The 23,547-nt window shown below is 32.0% G+C and overlaps 1 protein-coding gene across 2 annotated transcripts in view; it reads right to left on the bottom strand.

Annotated features, from left to right (window-relative positions):
* Positions 1-3,892: 3,892 nt before the first annotated feature.
* Positions 3,893-23,547, bottom strand: part of LOC144848459 (uncharacterized) — a 37,073-nt gene continuing 17,418 nt past the window's right edge. The window contains exons 9-17 of one of the 2 annotated variants that reach the window (XM_078705199.1): positions 23,024-23,194; positions 22,468-22,506; positions 18,424-18,476; positions 18,270-18,336; positions 17,946-18,026; positions 15,043-15,204; positions 12,808-13,788; positions 6,336-6,477; positions 3,893-6,150 (exon numbers count right to left, since the gene is read on the bottom strand). In XM_078705199.1, coding sequence (XP_078561325.1) covers positions 5,981-6,150; positions 6,336-6,477; positions 12,808-13,788; positions 15,043-15,204; positions 17,946-18,026; positions 18,270-18,336; positions 18,424-18,476; positions 22,468-22,506; positions 23,024-23,194 — 1,866 coding nt within the window. In that variant the 3' untranslated portion in view covers positions 3,893-5,980. The remainder of the gene's footprint in view (positions 6,151-6,335; positions 6,478-12,807; positions 13,789-15,042; positions 15,205-17,945; positions 18,027-18,269; positions 18,337-18,423; positions 18,477-22,467; positions 22,507-23,023; positions 23,195-23,547) is intronic. The other variant, XM_078705200.1, reaches the window with a different exon arrangement.

Below are 23,547 nucleotides of genomic sequence, written 5' to 3'. Positions count from 1 at the left end.
TTTCCGCGTGATTTCAAGAGGTCTGACTGGTTGTGCATTTTTCGCGTCATAAAAAGTTGACGCATGCGCATAGCTAACGCTTTCTACTCGTGTAAAAATACATTAAATGACATTGTAGAATAATGTTCTAATTGTCACATTTCCCCTTTATTCGTTTAATACGAATGTTGTTCGCAATGGAGGGTTCCATGTGTAACAGAATACATGGTAGGTCTACTGGAAATTCAAACATCAAACTTTCAATCATGTGCGCACGCCGGGCGGTACTACAATTACCAAGATGTCAGCCGCATTAAAAAAAAAATGAAAAAAATAGCCTAAGTTAATGAAGTTCATGTTGTGGTAAATGACATTAAGTGTGAATCTCAACTGTTGGCCTACTATGTCATGTTTTTGACAGTCTTACAATTAAAAAAAGTGATATGACTGCAGATGGATTTCGAATAAGTGTCTTCTGATTGTTGGCTAATAACTATAATATTGTTCGTTGGCTCCGGTTGCAGCAAATAAAACAATGAAGACATAGGAAAAGGGTGAAGTCAATCGGCTGGTCTGTTGGATCCCGATCTGACTATATCCTTCCGCCATATACAATGAGGTCATCAGAAGTCCAGAGTGGACTAAAGTCGGCACGAACGTTTGAAAAGTCACATAATGAAATCATCAAGAATGATTATCAAAACTGATGCTGACACAAAACTTGAGAAAGTTCCCATAAAGTGGAAATAATATAGGCCTACAGTAGTCTAAAGACATACTTAAATTGTTGTGTTTAAAAGTGAATAATATTAAAAATGTTTTAATAAATACTAATTTTAAGTCAAATCGGTAAAATACAAATGTGGTGTTTGTCTATATGGGCCTTTTGACACATGTGAGCCCGATAAACAAAAAACAGAGAAAAAGAAATAGAAATAAAGCAGTATTGGTTGTAAAGTTATTTAATATGAATAACAAGTCATCGTTGCAACATACACGTGAAAGGAGAACATAAAAAAGGAACATTGGGATGCTGTGAAAGGGCCAAATACACATGTCTCAAAATCGTAACTGAAAACAAAATAAAGAGGGAGAGGAGGAAGGAGTTAACACGATTTTACTGGCGTGGTAATCCGTTGACAGCGTGAGGGTGAAGAGGAGATAATACAAATGTGATGTTTGTCTATAGGCATAGGTCTAGTTTTTGTTTCACTTGAGGGACATGTGATGGAGCGCACACTTGTCTCAAAGTTGTTTGTTTGATTAAAAACAAACAATTACTATATAATTGGTGGTTTTATGGTTCAACTAAAACTAGTATCGTGATATTAGATTATTTCCTTTCAAGAAGGATATATGAATGTTGATGTGGTGAGAAATCTGTTTGTGGTACCTGCACGGGATATGTGTGAGATGCGTAATAACCATGATGGACAGTTTGGATTCTGATCTCATCTTACTCAATTCATTGACAGCATAATATTATATAATATAATATGTATATTATACACCCATGAGCTCATTCAGACCTTATTAGGGACTTTTAGATTTTACGTCGACTATGTCGACTGCTACTGTCTTACGTCATTTTTATGATAGGCGCATGCGCTAGGCGACTGGTACGTCGAATGGCAAATTGGAGCACTTGTTCAGTGGCATTTTGACGTTCGTCCTCTGACATGAGTACTAGTGGATGTCATTACGTCATACGTTCACTGGCACGTCAACTTCCACTTAATGTAAATGTTCATATATCTGTCGACGAGAACAGTCGACTACGACCCATGTGGACGTGGCCGTCGTGTGCACGTTCACTCATTCTAAAAGTCCCTGTTTACCCGGGTAAGTCGGTTTCATGGGTATAGTTATCGCTAAATTTGGTTTACCCCAACGAACTGGCTCGGATTATTTTGTACCTACTGCTGTGGTTTGTAAACTTTATTTTAGTCTAATACCAACTACATTTATGTTATAAATTCTGCAACATAAAAGTTCTTTAGTATTACAAACCAATTATTAAATATTTAACAATAGTTTTTAGACTCTAAAGTTCAAAGAAAGTAGCACAATGCACAGTAGCTGGACAAATTGAATTGAATAAATACATCCGAGTGTACTTTGTATTTGATGGAAACTGAACAGTCATTCAATTCAGTGTGTTAACCGTTAAATAACGAAAGGGTATTCAGAGTACGGTGCTATCTTTTTCAACCTCTACTGTCCTTACAATAATAGGTTGTATAAGTTTTATAACGCATGATATTTGGTATTTGATTGGTTAACTTCCTATCACGTTCCGTTCATTAGTAGTTATATTGCCCGGTAAACGTTCTATACTATGTAATGTTTCTAATTTAAAATCACAAAGTTTAAAAATGTGTGCAAAACAGGGAGGGTTGTGTGCATTCGAAAACCAACCCGTAATATGCGCCGTACTGTATATATACAACTCCGCGGCCAAAATCGGAAAGCATGCCTAGCGCCTTTTAAACATTATCTAGTCTTTAGTTAGGTATAGTAGTTTTTTTTTAGTATTCGTTAAATGGGAGAAAATTTTCATCCTATAATTACACGGCTCCACTTCGTAAAATATGCCTACTATTCAACTCAAAATTCATTATTTGTATAAATTAACAATTACAGTACATTATCTTACTTATGAGAAAGATAATTGGTTTAAAAAGTTCTGTCTATTCAACCATTTTTTTGATCACCTTTAATAATTCATAATTCTTAAAGTAGCATATATTAGAACAATCAAGTTGAGAAGTTCAAATTTCACACGGGTTAATAGGTCTATTTTACGCAAACCTTTATGATATGGGCCAAATCCTATTTTCAACAAGGCATTAATAATTAATTCACAAGAGACGATAGAAATTACCAATAGGAAACATTAACATAAAGAGTCAACTAAAGGTCCGTATAAGTCGCCATATATTGACTCGGGATCGGATGTTTGATTCTCCAGAGTGAATTGTTCAAAAAGGTTTACAAAATCTGCTATAACAGAACAAAGTTTACCTATCATATGAGTATCATGAGTTTTAATAAATTAAATGTGTGCTCAACAACGGTACATTATGATTTCTTTTATAGATCCGACTGCTTATTCTTTCATGCACAGATTTGCTACTTATGGCGCCTCGTAGTTTACGAACGTTACCGTGAAACTTTCAGCCAATCCGGAAGCAATTATAAATCGTGTATGCACGCAAGTGTATTCGTTTTGTTTGGGGTATCAATTTGATTGGTAATGATTGTCTGGGATTATAGTAAACACCCGGTTAATGCACTGTTTCAGAAACATATAATCCATACACATGGATGGAGATAAAAGGAAGTTTTTATAGGCCTAATATAAATAAGACTTACCTATCATTCTTAGATTCAATATGGCGGGAGAGGGATAGAGCTGGTACCCGCTCGCGTAATTTTTTTTTCCAGGACGAACGTGGGCAGATATCTCTATCTAAAAATTAAAAAAACCCAAACAATTGTTTCAAATTGATTGCGTCATTGCTTACGTCACTTTACCGCCAACGGTGACAATAAATAAGTACAGTAGTACTTACATAATATTGTTTTTTACTAAAAGTCTCATAACCTGCTGCATGTCGTCATCGTATACGCCACCTTCACCACAAACACCTCAAAAACAGGAACGACAGCAAAGAGTAATGAAGTATACACACAGGCACAGTGAGGAGTTATAACATAAATTATCATTGCAATGTTATGTAATTAAACTCCTCCTTGCCAATGACATTGCTTCATATGACCAACATAGTATTGGTATTATAATCATTAACAGCGTCATTGTCGCGGCCACAACCTACACAGACGCGCATCACCACGAAGACAACTGCAGTAATTACGTACGTAATAAACACGAATAATACTGGTTAGTCAAAACACTTTATATTTAAAACCCGAATCTTTATATTTTTCTTCCATTATAATAAATATTGTGAACATAACAAAAAATATACATAATGCAAACAGAAAGTAAATAGCATACATCATTTTGTTTTCAGAAGTAATGAAATGTATGGGGTTTCCTAATTTAAAAAAAAAAGAAAGATAAAGTACACCCTTTATCAGGTGATGTCATCTGGCGTTCCATAAACAAATCATCAGTTTCTAAATCCAAATATAAATTACATAAAAAAACTTTCAGGAAATTGGTTGGGTATATTACAAACGAGAACATATTATTGGAGAACAACATCTTTTGTTTCTATATAATATTCTTTGTGTAGTTTGGTACTTTCGTTTTTTTAAATGTTAATTAATTGCACATTCTGTAAAAACTAAAAAGTACACTTCAATTATATCCAATATACTAGATAAAATATTAGACAAAATCTAAATAATAATGTAAAATACAAAATGTAAAATAATAACGAAAATACAGTAGAACCCTATTATTTGGGGCATCCTTATTCGGGGACACTGTGAAAGTTTACAATGAAACGTTCGTGGGGCAATGGTTTTTTAACCTATTCAGAAGACACCCCTGCTATAGACAATTTGTTTGGTGCTTTTAGTAGGATTCTGTATTTGAAAACCAAACAAGACAAGACTAATGCTCTGTCTACACTATCAAACTTTATGTGACAAAAAATGGTATTAACATGACATCATCATGTCCACATATGGGCACAACACTAACATATTTGGGCACATCACACTTTTTTTTGTGAAACTAGTTTGATAGTGTAGACAGGGCTTAAAGGATACGATTTAAAATCATAAATACCAAAGAAAATACTTACAACAATTTAATCAACATAACAAAATACAATGGCTGTGTAATGATAATAAAACTTCTTGTTAGTTTTGTGGGAAAGTGTCCCCTTAGGGGTGTCCAAAAGATGGGATACTACTGTATACAATATAGAGATTAATTCAATTCAATGGAACCAAATGAAAAACAGATTTCATCGTATAAAACCGTCTAATTGCACATAAAAAGCACCTTGTTATAATCCACAGAAGAACTTCAATAATTTTATCAACTATAATTGTTATATAAGTTAGGTTAAAATATATAATACATTGTGCCTACTCTAATTCTTTGCGTCAATTGGTATCAAGGTGTAACTTTTTCTAATGGGAATGACTTTGTTATAATAATTATTACCGCGCACTTTGCATCAATAAAAATATATTCTTTTAAAAAAAAACCTGATATTATATACATTTTTATTATTAATTATACAATATGTTATGAACTCACTTTTACATTTTGCAAACTCAAAGATTATTTAACTAAAACACAAATAAGGTTCATAAGAAATACTGCAGTCTTTTTTTCATTTACGCTGTTTTTCAGAAATAAGGTTCTCAATGCACATAACTAAAGTTTGTTTACGTGCGAAAGCTTCATACTATTTTAGACCAAGTTCACAAAACAACCATATCGTAAAATCAAACAGTTTTTCATATAAATATATTATATGAAAATATCATAAACTAGTGTGCATATATGTTTCACTACAACTATAATACTATATCACTATCAAAATAAGATTTTAAAAGAATATAATAAAAATTAATTAGATTTTTCCAACAGTGTCCAGTTTTAGTAGAGGTATCTTAGCTTAGAAAATGATTTCTGGAATTAAGGGTTACTGTGAACACCAAGACCAAGCCACTCTGTAGCTCTTTGTTTTTCTAATGGTGACATTCGCTTAGCATAGAAAATGACTTTCTGAAATAAGGGTTAATTTGAACTCCAAGACCAACCCACTAGCTCTTTGTTTTTGGAATGGTGACATAGGCTATAGCTTAGAAAATCATTTCTTGAAATAAGGGTTACTTTGAACTTCAAGACCCAATCCACTAATAGCTTTTTTTTTTTTTTGAATGGTGAAATAAGCTTAGAAAATCATTTCTTGAAATAGAATTACTGTGAACAGTCTGAAGTCCTAGCCACTTTGTTTTGGAATGTTATCACATGGAAGCTTAGTTTATGACAAAAAACAAACACCATCATTTAATCAAACGGAGAACTAACAAAGTTCCACAACTTTGATAGAGCTGAATCTTCTTCCACATCTGATTCCTTCTCATTCTTTTCCTTCTCTTTCTTTGTAGGTTTTTCATCTTCAGTTGATACCTGTCCAGGAACGAGGCTTGCCATTGATCCCTGATCACCAGTTCCATCTAAGAATTTAATTTCAATAATAAATTTTAGAAATTAAAAATCGGTCCGTTGATATCTAGGCAGAATACATACCTAGAAAGATTCAATCAAGAAAGATTTAACAAAAATCAATAATGACGTAAATTAATATAGTTTAAAAACTCCATTTTTGGGAGTTGCAATAAACATAAAATAAATGTTTTACCTGTATCTGACTTTTGTTGATTTTCTTCTAAAACTGTGCCCTTTGACCCCATGACAGGTGACAATTGTGCTTCTTCCTGACTGATATTTTTAGTGTCTTTTCTTTCTACTTTTTCCTGTTGATCTAAGGGTATGCTTGCCTTCTACAAAAAAAAGAATGATTTTCTTTAGGAATTAAATGAAGTAAAGGGTACCAACAATAAGGACATCCACCCTCTATTATTTTTTAGCATTCACAAATGTACTTTTTTTATTTTTATTTTGGTATAAAAATATAATACAAAAAACAACAAAAGCTAAAAGCATTGTATGTACATATTAAAAATACAAAACATTATGGGCTGGAAAATCAATAAAATATTAAGTAATAACAAAAACCAAATAAAAATACCAAAAAATATAGACAATTATGAGATCCTATTGCACAGAAAGGTAGTTAATTAAGCTTATATAAAATTAATTCTTTTTATTATTTTTACCTAAAATCCAATTTCAGAATAATGCTTTAATATATACAATTTAACTATAAAGTTTATTTAAAAATTGCACTAAAGTGGGTATGGGTGACATCCTGTATCTTTGAGTTTTAAATTTAGGTATTTTAAGCAAATGATTAGATCCTAATGCTCTTGAAGGTTTGTAATACGGGGGAAGCAAAACTGTGAAACCTTTGGATTTCAACAGCCTATTGCCAAACGCAAGTGTAAGAGTATATCTCTTCAAAGCCTCTTTGATTTGGACTTGACTGGCACCATTATTAGTGAAGTCATGATGACTGTGGCAGATTGTACGCTGCATTCGGACGTCGCAAGAAATTGGTCTAAAAATATTTTTCTAATAAACTAAACATAGCCAAATGGATAAATAGCATTTGAGAAGTGTACATGCTTGAACAACATAAGTATCAGTCATGTGGTTTAGGAGTAGATAGAGTAACAATATTTTAGTTAGTGCTACTGTATTATAATATAATAATTGTATTGGTCTATGTACAAGGTTTTACAACATTAAGCATTTCATAAATCCAGATTATTATTATCATTATTACAAATCAGATGGCATGCCACTTAATAATTAATATCTTTGATTTATTATATTTACTAGGTGTTCATAGATCCCAACTGTGCCACGTATAATTGGATAGCGTAATAGTAAAGGAAACCCCATTGAAGTCACAGAACCAATAGCAAAAGAACATTAACCTTATATTTATATTTACACGTGAAATTCACATGTTAAGACAATTCCTTCCTTTTAATGCAGTGGCTATACAACTATGATTTCCTCAATCGGAGGGTCAAATATATCTAATTATCTACTGCTTTCAGACTTAACCTTTTGACCCCAAACATTAGAAAGATCATGGAAAAAAAATCATTTGTATAAAACCATATTTAGAATCGAATTAATTTACTAACTACAATAGCAATTAGAGATAATTAAATGACATGATACCTTGATGGTATTATTTAAATGAGAAAAAAAATGAAACCATTATATTCAACATAATTTAGTTATATCCTGCAAGTGGACACTCACATTTTTAGTATACAGCATAACTCCTTCAATGGGAAATATATGTTTAAAACTGGTCAACCACTATCCAGAAGAAATCTCTAATAACGGGACATCTTGTATTCTATTAAACTTTACATCTTGTTACCATTTGCTTTACAATCATTATCATTATTTTTTACAATTTTTAATTTGTACAAAAGACAACAACCGACAACAACTGAACCATAAAAATAATTAGAGACATGAGAAAAAAATTCCAATAAGGATCCAACTAAGGTCCCTTGGCTCTAAAACTGCTACGAAGTTACAGATTATGGCATAAAACTAATTTTTAATAATTGAGTTTTGTACTGATGATGTAAAAGGGCAATTGGTTGTCTAGTTAACGTCGTCCTTGGCCTGTTTGCTACTGAAGTGGTGCAATATTAGGGCGTGTAGTATCGTTTAGTCTATCACAACTTTCCCAAGAGGTCGATCTGGCGATAAAACTATTGTTGGATTGATTGGTGCAGTGTTGAGAAAATTCACCAATAATATTTCAGAATTTACGGCAAACAACAAATGGGGGAGAACAGTTTTGGGAATATAAACAAATTGTAATAGTTTATTCTTCATCTTCATTTTTATGAGTTTCCACAATCATCATGTTGATTATCCCAGAACTAGTCAGTGTGGTGGCAGTATTCACAGCTGGTTTCGGGTTTAGTTTTGATTGTTTTGATTATTTAAAAGGAGAACTCTAAAAAGCCTATATTATTGACTTTATTTATCTAGATAGTATTATTATATAGGTAATCATAGTGACTAGCATGTATAGCATAGTAGTACCAAATACCTAATGACTGAGTGTATTTGCTGAATGGTAAATTAGGAATCATTTTTTATTTAATCAATGTGGTACCTCAAAAATCATGATGTGTGTAAAATATGATATAGTGAGACAATCACAGGTGGCCAATATATAAATGCATAATAATCAGTAATACACGGGTGTTTTTATCAAGGAAATGTAAATAAATACATATTTTAAATATTGTTTTGTAGTTGAAACAAAATTGTCGTGAATAGAGCACATCTGGTATAGTGAAGGACAATGTGTGCCGTTTGGGATAATATAATGTCCCATCTTTAAGGGTAAATGCACAGCAAAAGGAAGTTTTGGAATTATAGTTAAGAAGAGGTAGGAAGTACTTGGTGCACTTATTCAACCTTGTGTTCATCTGAATTGTTAAATAAAAAGCAAACTTCAGAAATAAATTATACCATTATCGCCGATGAAACTGCGGAAAAACTGACCAATTGAACGAGTGTTCCAATCAGATTGTAGAGTTATTATATTATTCCTTATATCAGGATACGTATCGACATATAATAAACACACGGTGAATCTAATTGAATTAACATATTCTATTATTAGGTACTTGACATTGTGAGAAAGTCTTGGAAGATACAATGGGTTAAAGTTGAAACTAATCCAGATCAACTTTAGTACAGTGACTATTTAAGACAAAATCTTCACAAGATGACAATATCTTAATCCTTTTCTACATACCTGGGAAACAATATCACACATGTTATACTATAAAAATACAATTATACTTGGAATAAAAAAAGCCTGAATGTTAAATAACATACAACATACATTAGTTTAATATAGCAGTAGGAGGAATGAATCAATGAGAGATTTTAAATCTTGATCATGTGCCAATTTGAGTGGTGGTGATTCAAATATCTGCAGGTGGTCATGCAATAGTATGTATTTTTTTAGAAAAACATAAAATTGAAAAAAATGTTTTGGTTTAACATTTGTGGCTATTTTTAAACATATGAATTTTTATATTCTGCATTTTCTATGACAAGTGAGAAATGTTATTTCCCTTTAAAAAAAAAAAAAAAAAAATATAAGTGGTTTATGGATCATGTTTGTTTGTAAAGCGCTTTAGAAACATTGTATTAGGCGCTATATAAGACTACCATTTTTTTATTATCTGTATGTTCTTTCTCAGGTTTGAAAATCAATTTGTTTGAACTTATCTTGTAGCTTTGTTGGTTTAACAAAATTGAACACCAACCTTTTTAATTTATAACTACTATTAAATAATGCCAATAAAGAGCAAATATTTCTCTCCTTCAACATTGTCATGTAGTATTTATTTATTTATTTATTTTGATTGAGGAATGACCACTTGCAGAATGAATTTAAAATATAGCTGTAAAATCTAAAATCAATATTGTTTTAAGATTATCCCTGAAAAACTTATTACACAAAATTGTAATAGTTTACTTTGACCAAAAATTGGATGGAAAACAAATGTATTTACCAAATAAACTGTAATTTAAGGCAAAAAATAGTAATAACTAAATTAATAATAATAAAATAAATTAATGAGTTTTTTGTTAACCTTAACTGTTTATTTTGTCTTTTTCTAAGTAAAATTATTATTTTTGTTTGTTTTTTTTTCTACAGAAGTGAATAACTTTATTAAAACTGTAAAAATGGCCTATTGAAAGTTTGATTTTATTATTAATCTTAATTTTTCATGTTTTTGGGGGACAATACAGTACATCTTTAATTTTTGAAATAAAGCTGTAGTGGAGCTGCAGCTTGGTGGTTAATGAGCTTGCCTTCCAATCCCAAGGTCCAAGGTTCAATGCTGATCTAGTGCAGGGTTGTAACTTTCAACTCCAATCTAGCCTCAAATGAGACTTCGTTTATAAGTATGATAAATTAGATATAGTTTATCCATCCTGTATTGGCGAGTTACTCGCTGTTGGATGCATATGAAAAAAAAAAAAGAACAAAACAATCTCACAAGGATAAACAAACTTGGCAAGAAAACAAGCATGAATCATGTCTACCATTGTTTTTATATTTGTATTGTCTTCAAAGATGAGTAATGGTAAATATAAATATCTACACACTGTCTTGGGAAGAATGACGTACTGGGTTAGACACCAAATGGATATCTCACAATGGCATACAGCCAAAGTTTAATATATAAACAAATAGACTTGCATGCATTTGATACACATGCGTCTTTATTTCAGATATTATTTTAATTATAACACAACTGATAACACATCTTGCAATTCGATTGGTTGATTACACATCATGTATCATTTGTATAGTCCTGTCTAACGAAAAAGTGATGTGATAATTAAAACGTTCTAATGCACGTTCAGGTTTCTGTAAACATTTTGAGAATTCTGTGCCCTTGAAAATCAACTTGTTGTGTGCGCTGTTTATAATTGTTCTACTTCGCGTCTAAAATTGGAGCACTGCCTTTTTGAATGGCCTAGCATTCGTTAAATGATTTATGATGGATAAATTGAATAAAAGTAGGTGTGTTATAAAACAAATAATGAATGTTTTCTATTCGTTGGAGAGAATATTCCATTTAATTAAAAATTGACTGCTCTATTTTCAACTTAGCTCCGCCTCATTAAAAATAGAGCAGTCAATTTTTAAACTAATGAAATATTCTCACCATCCAACTCATAAACCTTCATTATTTGTATTGTTTGTTTATTTGGTTTCTCCACACTTAAGTTAACATTGAATACAGAGTAATAATGATAGAATGCAAAGAAGTGTGGAGGGAGATCAAAATGAGCTACAAGCTATGGTACAAAGGAACAGCAATGCATTAGACCACAATATCAAAATGAAGAAGAAAAAAAATAATAATATATACAGTAAATAAATAAATGTATAATAATAATACATAGGACAAGCCAAGATGGGATATGTCTCATATGGTAGAGATTTCCATTTTTCCTGTTCAGAATAAGGTACATAGTGTCTAGACAAAGTAATATGGTATTTAAATTCATTGCTATATGTAGCCTTTTCACATCATATTAAAACATTGATTTCTTTTGGGCATTTAGCGGCACAGAAACTACAAAGACAATGATTGGGAGTTTCTGATGTTTCTCACACCATGGAGCATGCTCACACTATAAATAGTGCATTGATTTTTTGGAAATAGCTGTACACACAAATGTTTGCATTATAAATAAGTTATGAACAAGTATTGTACCTACCATATCATTGACTAACCAGAAATTCTTGACCCATTGAAAAATGGAAGAATTTCTGGTTAGTACATGATAAAGTACAATACTTTAACATGTTCTTCAGAACATGGTTAATAAATGTAATCTTTAGTAACAAATCAACCAGACAGTGTTTTAACGAGGGAATAATTATTGCGTATTTATCTACAGTAATATTGAGTTAATGTGATAAAAATGATTAGAAGGCAAGTCCCATTACACTAAAAAACCAAGTAAAATGCATGAATCCATAACCTCCAAATATCAATGTATTATTTTTAGACGTAATTTGCCATTCAATTAAGACATAAAATAATTATAAAATTTTAAGTTGTTGGAAATTTTGTAGTCGGGTGTAATTCCTAACAGGTAAAATATGTCACTAGCAGATATTAATAATGATTTGTGACATCTTAATGTCCCCATAGGAAGGTCTTGGAGTTAAAACCGAGAGTAAGATTTGTCTACTAAATCAAATGTCAATCCAATGCAGGGTTCAAAAGCCAATAGGGCACACTGTTACAGAGGACAGCTCAATATGTATGATGTCAGCAAAAAATGTCCATCAGGGGCAGATCACAGAATATTTTAAATGGAGAGTGTTAACATTTAATATTAATAGTCTGTCAAAAATAGATAAGTAATTTATAATTTAAATGTATATGTCAAGAGGGGAAAGCAGGCTCCCCTAGTGCGCCCTCCCTTTCTATGTCTATAAATTCAGGGCCACCACCCACACCAATTCCCCAGCACAAATCGTCATATTTTATATTAATAATTATATTTAAAGAATCTTTGCATCGTCTGTTTTTAACCTCTCGCCTTGAAATCATGTTTTAATAGAGTTTCAAGAATAACAATACTTTCTTATAGATAATTATCAAATGACAACAAACCTGTGGAGTATCTTTAGTAGACCATTCCTCAATTGTTTTTCTTAATCTTCCCAAGGCAGACAATTCAGATGCAACTTGCTTCTCTTGTGATTCAGACTGCCGAGCAGCAGATGCACTGATGCTTGGTTCACCAGAACCTAACTTAGCACTCTGTCCAATTTCTGCCAATGTCTTTTCTACATTTGTACGCTGCTGTTGTTCAAGCTGCCTTTGGAGTTCTTTGTTCTTTTCCTTAAGGTCATCAAGTTCATTAACTTCTGCTAGTTTCTTCTCTGGTGAGTCATGTTCTGAAGTATTTTTCCAAGCTTCAACAGAATTTGTCGATCCTTCATCACTGCTTGGATTTATTTTTCTATTTGATCTCCCTGGTACTGGTTCCTTTTTGTCATTTTTTCTAACTTCAACAGATTCTGATCCATATTTATCAGTTTGTGTCAATTTCTGATCTGGTATGCCATTCTTTTCCTTTTGACTTTTTGATTCTTCTTCACTACTCGGACTTACTTTCCTATTTGACCTCCCCTGTTTAGGCTTTTTATCGTACACAAGTGTGTTCGCTTGTCCGAGTTCTTTCAATCTTACATCAAGTTCGCGTTGTACTTCCTCATAACCATTCATTTCAACGTTAATTCTGTTATTACTTGGCATGTTCCTACTCTCAATTTCAAAAGGGTAACTTTCTGTATTTCGCATTCTTTCCCTTACTTTCGTGTTGGGCTGAGATGGCACTTGATCTGATTCGTATCTACTACCGTCATACAGCTCCGGATACCCTCCCTGAAAGGACTGTGGGCTGTACATAACAGTTGAATATGGTGGCTCATTATATTGTTGGGAATCATAAGTGTGGTTTGGATATTCTTGGACCATGGTACTAATTGCAAACACTTCATCTAACATTTTATTAAGGCGTTGCCGTTCTTTATGCCATTTTCTTTGTATGGCTTCAGTTCTGGTTGGAAATTCTTCATCTTCAACATGCTAGAAAAAAAAAAAAAGATATAAAATCTGTAATTACATATTGTACAAAATAATATAAATAATTTTATGTAGAAAAGTTCTTCTGTGGCCCCAGACTGTTGCTTTTGGTGTCCCAGGACATGATGTCGAACAAATATATGAAATGAAAATATGAAGACAAAGCACAGGAAATTAATGAATGAAATAATCCATCTAAAGCTCTGTCTACACTATCAAATGTTATGTGACAAAAAAAGTGTGATAGTGATATGCCCAAATATGTTAGTGATATAACATCATCAAATCCATATGTGGGTAAATCACATTTTGTTGTCACATAAAGTTTGATAGTGTAGACAGAGCTTTAGAAAAAAGTGAATACTATAGTTTCATGAAAGAAATGGATACATTTTATAACTAGAAAGCCACTCCGAGAGTGCATACCTCCGCCTACTGTAAAATTCTCCTACAAAAGATATATATATTTGTGTGTGTCTTATTGCTGTTTGTGATTTAGGCTAATTTCACTACAAGCATGTGTATGCGAGTTTGGTGTAATGGTTATGTATAAACAAGCCTTTCAATTAACAATAGCTTCAGTTGACTAACAATAGAACAGCAACGCGAAAATCAAACGAGTGAATTTGAAAAGAAATAGGTTTTTTAAACTACTTGCATCAAAAAACATGCACATTAAATCAAATTATGCTTTAAAATTACAAATCACAAATTATAACTCCTGCCTCTTGTACAAGTAGTTCTCGAGAAAATGCAATTTCAGTTTACTTGTTACTTTAAGACTGCTTGCCGGCTTTTGAAAAATGTTGTCCTATCTTTTAACACTAGCAGGTCTGAAAAAGTATACTAAAAAGTGGTCCAGAATTGGGACTGTGGTCCCAAAATTTAATGGAATGGTCCTTGACCACATATCTATCTGTCTATTCATTTTGGTAAAGATCTTGTAATTACTTTTTGAGTAATCCTGCTAACAAAGAAACAAACAAACACACGCTACCGATTGCAAAAATTAATTAGTAAATTACTAAACCAGGTTTTAAAAGTATGTTAGCAAGGTAAAGTGAATAAGTAAAAGCATTGTGTTGCATCAAGTGATTGATTCGTTTTAGGTGATTTCTCCTTCAATCGAATAATCCTAAATAATCAAACCATAATAGTATTAATTAACTAAGCACCATATTTGTTCATGTTTTTTTTTGGATAGATATCTAAAATAAATGAATGACAAGCAGTACGTTATAAAACAAAATATTTTACCTGATAGTAAGCGCTAGGAATTGAAGGAACTGCGAAGACACTGTTGGCATCAGAACGTTGTAAAAGTGGTTCTTGTATCATAGGTTGACTTCTGTGCTTTGTTTGATGCTTGTAATGTTGATCATATGGTGGGTAGTTACTACTTGAACGTGGTATAAAAATCTATAGAAAAAAAAGTAACACATTTAGAAAAAGGTTTTTATTTACTTATTATAGTATATAGCAAATTTTGGTGAAATATATAGTATACTATCAAGCAGATATTTTAAATAAAAAACCTCAAATAACTTATATAAAAGAAATGTTAATTATTATAAACAAATAAATGCCACAGAAATGTACAATATTATATTAGAAAAAAAAAAAATTTAGACATGATAATAGATAAATATTTACTATAAACATTATAATAAAGCCATAATAAAAAAAGTTTATTGAATGCAAAAGAGGGATATTTATTGCTAAAAAATAAACCTAAAGCTTTTGGAGCATTGTGGATACATACAGTATTTCATTTCAAGCAAGATTTCATTTCAATGGGGGCTGTGTTTTGCCAAAACACAGGGGTAGCCTAGGATGCACTGGGTTATTTTTAAATGCACACAAGCCAGATGTGTACATGGGCCTCTAATTTCAATCCCTTGTTCTACCTCCAGAACATATGATAGGGGAGTGCCTTGAACCTGTGCCGATATGGCCAACTGTTACTGTGTTCTGCTGCTTTGGCCGCCTAAATTATTTAAATTAGGTTTAGCAGCATTAAAAGAAATGTTTCCTTTCAGACACAAACATATATTTTTTTCTATGCAAATCAATGTATCTATAGTTACATACAAAAGTTGAATTATAACTAAATAGTACTACAGACAAAAAAGTGCTTGATGCTATAGTACTGTACATAGATTATGTGCGAACATTTTGACATAACATTTTCAATCACAATTATATTGCAGCTCACACTTAACGTTGTCAAAATCCTACCTTTTTTTCTATCTAATTTTATAGAGAAGGCTGTAAATAATGAAACACAATAGTATATAATATATATAATAAAACATTTGAATATGATTTAACTTTTAATCAATTCTATACGGTAATTTTCATATTCTCGTATTGAAATAATAATTTTTAATTTTCCTAATTGTTTAGTTTATAACGTTTTTTAATTTGTATGTAGTTTAAGTTGACTGCACAACTAATGAGTGTGTTGTCACTTATCCAAAAGTGTTTGTCAATAAAGTTATTATTATACGTTTTGATTTTTTTCACAAATCTAATTAATGACCTGTAATAATTCATCAAAAAAAAAACGTAAAATAAATTACAATAACATTATTTCAATTTTTTACGACTTGTTAAGACAGGGGTGAGGAAATTGACACAATAATGCCATTGAAGGAAGAAGTCTGTCGCCTGTGATATCACTAGTAGGAGGAAGTTATATGGGAAGTTTAAGGTCCCTAGAAGTCCACTAAGAATACAGGAGGTGGGTCTAAAATGGCTAGTCACTGTGCTGGACATTCATAATAATAACTATTTTGTATATAGTAACACCAGAGTGTAACCCAGTTTGTGCAAAGGTGAACAAGTTCATAGGGGACAGTTGTGAGTTAAATTCTAAGGATCCAAATTGTTTACTAATTTTTCTGTTAGGGTACTAAATTTAAAACGAGATGAGTTAAAACAGTATCGTATTGTGTTTAAATGTTTGCATAGGAAATAAATAAGTAATATGATAATAATATCTAGTCAATATATTGATGTCTTTAGTATAGTGTACTAGTATATTATACACAGCCACTGTCACACACAGACACTTATTATAACTCATCATGAGGGCCCCTTGATTGTCAGGATCTGCTGGTTTGGGTCACCCTCTATAACTAAAGTTTTAAAAAAAAGTAATGCTAGTGGTACAAGATGTTTACAGGAAATAAAGTAACGTTAGGTCCAGAAGACGATTGCAAACCCGTAGTAGCAAGGATTTATATAAGGAGGTTCTTTTGACCACATAGGAGAAAACATCGTCATAGCGCCCTCCCCCTTGTTAAGGGTTTGTGTTGTAGATGTAATGTAAATGGCATTTCGTAATGTATAAAAACATACATGTAATTTACATTAAGTGATTTTGATTAAAACATTCTCCTCTGCTATTATTTTCACATTTTGTATGTGGGTGACTAAAAGTTGATGTTGTATAATTATTATTTAATCAGTTTAATGAACATAATAACAAAGGTGTTTAATTGCAACTGGGGAAAACCCAAAACTATATCTATAAATGTCAGGTTTTTTTGAAAAAATGTATTTCTGTATCTTTGACTTATTGAGATTTTGTCATTTTTTCTGCTGTGTTTGAAAACAATTAATTTTTGTTTTTTAATTTAACATTAACACATAATAATTATAATCAAGGGTGAAAATGAATTATAGTATTGACAAACTTTATCATAAGACTAAACTTTTAGACAGGGATTTTAAAATTAAAGTAATTATAGTTCTGTGCCTCCCAATCCCAGGGTTTGGGTTCAATCAAACTTCACTCACAAATACATTATCAGAATTATGTAAAACAATGAAATATGCAATTCTGTCGACAGAGAAATATCCAAACTGAAAAGTAAATATTAAAGTGTCCAATAAATGAATGATAGGAACTAGAGCAATGTAAATGGACTCTTTGCTCCACTAATTTTAAATTATCATAAACACATAAACACACTGTATTCTTGCGCAACGAAAAACGGTTAATGATGTCAAAATTATGTCATCAATTAAATGGAATGTAAACTAAGAAAATTGAAATTTGGGAAAAAAAAACATGCCAAAATTAAACTAATTTTCTTCAAATCAAAACATAAAATGGTCAATAAATGAAAAAAAAAACACTTTATTTCACTTACTGGTGAATTCAATGGTCTACTGGACACCATCTCAACATTTTCTGAAGTTGACGCAATAAATTGTTTAGTTTTTTTCTTTTTCTGAAAATAAAAACAATAGAAAAAATCAGGGGTTTTGTTAGGACTTATGATAAAAGAAAACATAAAAAAAAATATGGAAGAACGTTTCCTACGCCTAAAACAACCAAGACAAAAAAAGAAAACTAAATAGCTGTGTAAGATTAACTCCCTAAAATCTTTACGAATAAAAATCACAATACAATTCATTAAAAAAACAAATTCACAATAAAAAACTATAAAATCGAAAAAATGTTTTCAAAATACCTTTGGTCTAGGTAACGGTTCATCTCCTTCACTTTTCCATCGATTTTTTTGTGAACTAATTTCATTTCTGTAAGAAAATAAATATTTTATCCAAATTAAAAACTTTTAGTAAGATTTACAACAGCGCCATCTATCGATTTCATACAACCCTTACCGTGCTGTTGGGTTTTCAGCTGCCGATTTCTGTTCTTCAAATAACGAATCAATCTGAAACAGTAAGTAATTTAACGTTGACCAATAAAGAGCAGTGTTTAAAGATAAAATACAGCATGAGAAGAAAATCAAATTATCATTGCCTGTCCGACGATATATCATTATATGAAGACAGGGCACATGCAAGATAAAGATTTTTTTGTTCATACAAATCCAACAGCGAGCGCCAATTACAGGATGCATAATAAAATAATAATAATTTATCATGCTTTGGGGAGACCCTTTATAGAAGGTATATTTTCCCATGAAATGAACACAGGAACTATATGTTTCGATGGTCAATTCCTATTCAGGGGACACACATTCAGGGGACACCCATCAGGGCTGTAGCCACCAGTATGGTTGGTAAGGTTTCAACCTAACCACTTTTTCACAGAGGCCTTTGACAACCCAGTGGCTGAACAGAGATTGTTCCCTCTTTTGCGAAAACTTTATTTATTTATTTATTATTATACTTTATTTCTTGTGGCTATTCATCCCCGCCAATTCTTTTAAGGGATACTTTGTTGGGCCCAGAAGGTGTCCTCTTAATAGGAGTTCTACTGTAATCAACATTTCCTTTATGAAAGGTTAATAAACGATAAAAACAATATAATACAGTAAGTAAACTATTAATCTGTTCTACACAAAGGATAGATATGGTAAACAAGTGTCATTTGAAGTGATCTTATAATCCTCAGAAATCCTGTGGTTTAAACCTACTAATCATGCCAGACATGTTAAAAAGTCTTGAATCAAATGAACTCAAAACTGACAATAGAACTATTGTTTCAGACACACCATTCAGGGGACAACCCTTATGGTGTGTGTGTGTGTGGTCTGTGTAATATATTGAATAAAAAAAAACCCTTAGTAAGGGGACACTTTTCCCCTTTTTTCTCAAAAAAAAGCCAATAACCAAAATCATTGTACTTGGCTCATCACTCAGAGAATTTGATTAAGCAAGCATGTTGAATCAAATGAACACAAAACTGAAAATTTTTTGTTTGTTTGAGACACCCAATTCAGGGGAAAATCCTTATTAAGGGAACATCTTTTTCTTCTTCTAAAAAACATCCCAAAAACAAAATCATTGTACAGGGGCTAGGTTTCGAACACATCACTCAGATAATCTGTTTTAAGCAAGCATGTTAAACCACAAAGCTAATATGCCACTATTCAATATAGTGTACATATTATATTGTATTAGCATACGTATTGTATTTGTCATCACATTACAGACATTTCTTTTGTGGGCAAGATAAACATAAAAAGCGATTCTAGTGAGACATCATTGCAACTTATTTTTAGATGTCCTTATAGAAGAACTACACTTACACCTGTAAAAGACATTTGTCGTGATTCCAGATTAAACTTTATTGAAATTCAAGGTCCTAAACAGGTGTAGGGGTCAATTGACCGAACAATATCCATTGGGAAAAAAAAGCTTTTGCGTAGGAGTGATAAGAACAATGAGACAAATGCATACAGTAATACAAGTATGACATTATTCAAATGACCATTATTAGCACATATGCCTCAGAATATGAATAAAACCCACATCAACTACGTCATTAAATTCAGAGGTGTAAAGATGAGCAGTATGTCCATTTAAGATTAATGTATTTTTTAACAATAGGAACTTAATTGTTCACAAAATAAAACAATTTTGTCTAGAGTATAAATGTTATTGTACCGTGTTATTGCAACTAACTTTATGATGTACAGTTAGTGATGCGGTGGAAAAACAATGTTGGTGATGATGATGCATTTTATGTTGAATATTTAGGTACAACAGAAATCTTTCCTAGTAAAACATAATATAGATCACTTTTGTATTAGGGAGCTTTAGATTTGTGATGACCCACGACCAAACTACGTCTGTTAGTTCATTGTATGCATGTGGAGATTTTGGGACGTTCGTCCTCGCTCGTCGCCTCGACATGGTTCCTAGGTCCAGACGACAACCGACGATACATCGATTGACCTGATCTAGGCTGGTTGCTAGGCCTCAGTCGCCGCAAAACGAAAGCTAATTGAATGTAGGACCTCGCAAAATAAAAAGATGAGCAGTTCACATGTCATAAATATGCAATAATATGTCTAGAGTTAAGTTTAAAAAATGTGTCATGGAAAAACAATACTCAAGGTTTAATACTGTATGTCGAGACAGAACCAGGAAATTATTCTTGTTATACCCTTGATTTTGAAGGCTGGAAGTAAATAACTATTGTGCTTTAAGACAAAGCTTGTCTCCTTGCATAAAAAAATTGATTGATTCAATTACAGTAGAACCCCTATTAAGGGGACACCTTCTGGACTCGACTCAACAAATGACAACAATTTAATAGGAGTATTCCCCAGGGATGGTTGTTACATTTCCCCTTGTTCCTTTTAGGGAGTAAGGTGGCTCCTAGGCAAAAATTAATCAGTAGGTCTTAACTAACTAAGGTCTACTATCAGATCAGTTTGACAAAAAAGTGCCATGTGCCCACATATGGTAGTGATATGACCAAATATGGTAGTGATTGACAATATCATGTCCATATATAGGCACATCACATATTTTTGATAGTGTAGACAGACTTAAAAAAAAAATCCCCATGTTCAACACAGGGTAAAAAATCTAAACTATAGGGGTTGGTCAGCAGATTTGTGACTAAAATGGTCATTCAGGTTTGAACTTTAGAACCAAAACAATAGCTAGTATAGACAAATAACTCCATCAAGACATTGTCACTTTCTATTCCCAAGCAAAAACATAGAGGGCACTATATAGAATATCTAATCTTGCACAAATGACTGGATTATCATGCTATAATTCTACACTCAATGAATATAAAAATATCACAGTCATGCTAATGTAAGTATTTCATCTATTATAATAATTCAAGATGTGGTAATTGGAAATTACTACAAGTAATAATTGTGCAAAATTGAGACTCAATACAAAATATTATGGTTAATTCACATATAGCAAAGCATATGTAATATTTACATTTCTTGGCAACAGTCACACAGTACTTCTGGTTTAGAATCAATAAAAGCAGCAACGCAGAGGTTTGTCCGACTACACAATGTTGCATGCTGGGACAATTGTTGCCAATTTGCGATATGGTAAATTTTAAACTAACCAACAAACTACTGACCTTCACTGAAAAGTTATCATCATTATCAGAGTGATGATTGTAATCATTCATTATCATAAACTATTCTGTTAATAATGTAATTTATTGGTTTGTTTAAAGTGAATTAAAATTCAAGAATCTTCTAAGTCAAAGTCGTGTTGTGGTTTTCTATCCATGAACATTAGCCTTAATAAGTTAAAACAAAATTGCTTTAAGGCTCTTTCACACCTGAATGGGCACGGTTTCGGTCCGGCGCCAACAAATCAAATTGAACATCAATGTTTTAGTTTTCATGCATCTATGCGCATATTGATTGTCGGGTGAAGCGCCCTGAAATAGAAACATTGATGTTTGATTTGATTTGTTGGCGCCGGACCGCAACTGTGCCGGAACAAGTGTGAAAGACCCTTTATACCAGAAGATCAGCACTAAATAGTTTCCGAAATTAAAAGCCAAGAGTAACTTAAAATAAGAGGAAGAAAACATTGCTGAGAAATCGATACATTTTATCTATTCTGATTGTAAAAATGATCAAATAGATTGAAACTTTGAATTGTCAATATGTGTTCTGTCTCATTATTTGTAGTTACTCTTGTTTTATTTTAAATTGCATTATGAACATGGCTAAGAGAAAGTTGCAACATGATGAAAGATTAAAATAAAACTGAATGTGTAGCATTGGGTGTACATAGACATGTTTGTAACTAGTAAAAGTTGGTTCCCACTATAGGATGCAATGCAATGATGTAACGCAACGTTCAGTTGTTCAATCACAAGCAATGCATTATATGAACTGGCGCTTGCCATTGGTCAACACGCTTGCGTTGCGTTTAAATCCTTGCGTTAGGTCCTAGTGGGAACCACGCTTAAACATATACCTGATCTTCATCAGAACCAGTTGAGTCTGTCACATCCAGCTAAATTATATTTAAGCAAATAAAAATAAAAGAAAGGGAGAAAAGAAAGAGATAGGAGAAATAAATTAAGTGAAAACGCAAAAAAAAAAATAAAATTGGTAGCAGAGACTGTACGTTTTGATACAAAATTAATAATTATAAGCTTAAGTGAAAAATAATTAGTATGAAAAGTTGCAAGGATTATAGGGAACATACATAAAAATGGGTTTTTTTTGGTGGTCAAATAGACAAAATTGGATACCTGGAAACGGGAATCTATTCTTTCTTTTAAATGTATTCTAAAAACAACTTCTTCAATCCAAGGGTATTCAGAGAGTTTAATGCCTTGGCCAATCTAAATTCCACAGGGCCAAAATCCAAGGTATTCGGAGAGTTTAATGAATTGGCCATTTCCATGTTAGTATGTATTTATTAATTGTTAACATGTGTGACAATTAGCAATTGCAGGTAGAATTCTAAAGTTAAATTAAAATTTGTAGGCCTCCTTCTATGAAATGAATACAATCAGTTTTCTAACCTCTCTTTGTGCCCTTTCTCTGTCATCCCTTTGTCGTTCCATCTCTTCCATTAGTTTTCTTGTTTTCTTTTTCTCTTTTCTTCTCGATCTTTGCTCTTGTCTCTTTTTCCATTTGCTTATTTCATATTGAAGTTCTTCAATATTTAGATACAGGTGGCTTTTATACCAAGACTAAAAAAATGAAACAATATAATAATTTCATAGATTTTTCGCAATCCCATATGCTTTATGTTTTTATATATTTAAGCAGGACAGGATAGCCCAGGATAATAAAGCGAATTAATTCACTATCCTTCACAAAGGTGACAATCTTGTAAACAAGACAAACATACAGACAAGTTGCTCTACATTGAAACAAAGGAGGAGATCTAATCGCAACTTTTAATCATTAACATTTTAACAACTTAGATGGAAATCAACTAAACATTATAACCTTCCTCTTAATGGCGAATTAATTTTGCTATTGGTTTGGGTTTTGAAATAAAAATATATAAAAACTTCTTTGATACCAGAGCATTAATCAA

The sequence above is a fragment of the Antedon bifida genome, chromosome 7, assembly GCF_963402885.1.
Source record: "Antedon bifida chromosome 7, ecAntBifi1.1, whole genome shotgun sequence".
In the NCBI taxonomy this organism is placed as follows: Eukaryota; Metazoa; Echinodermata; class Crinoidea; order Comatulida; family Antedonidae; genus Antedon; species Antedon bifida.
The sequence above is the reverse complement of the archived record's forward strand: the minus strand, read 5'-3'. Positions and strand labels throughout refer to the sequence as shown.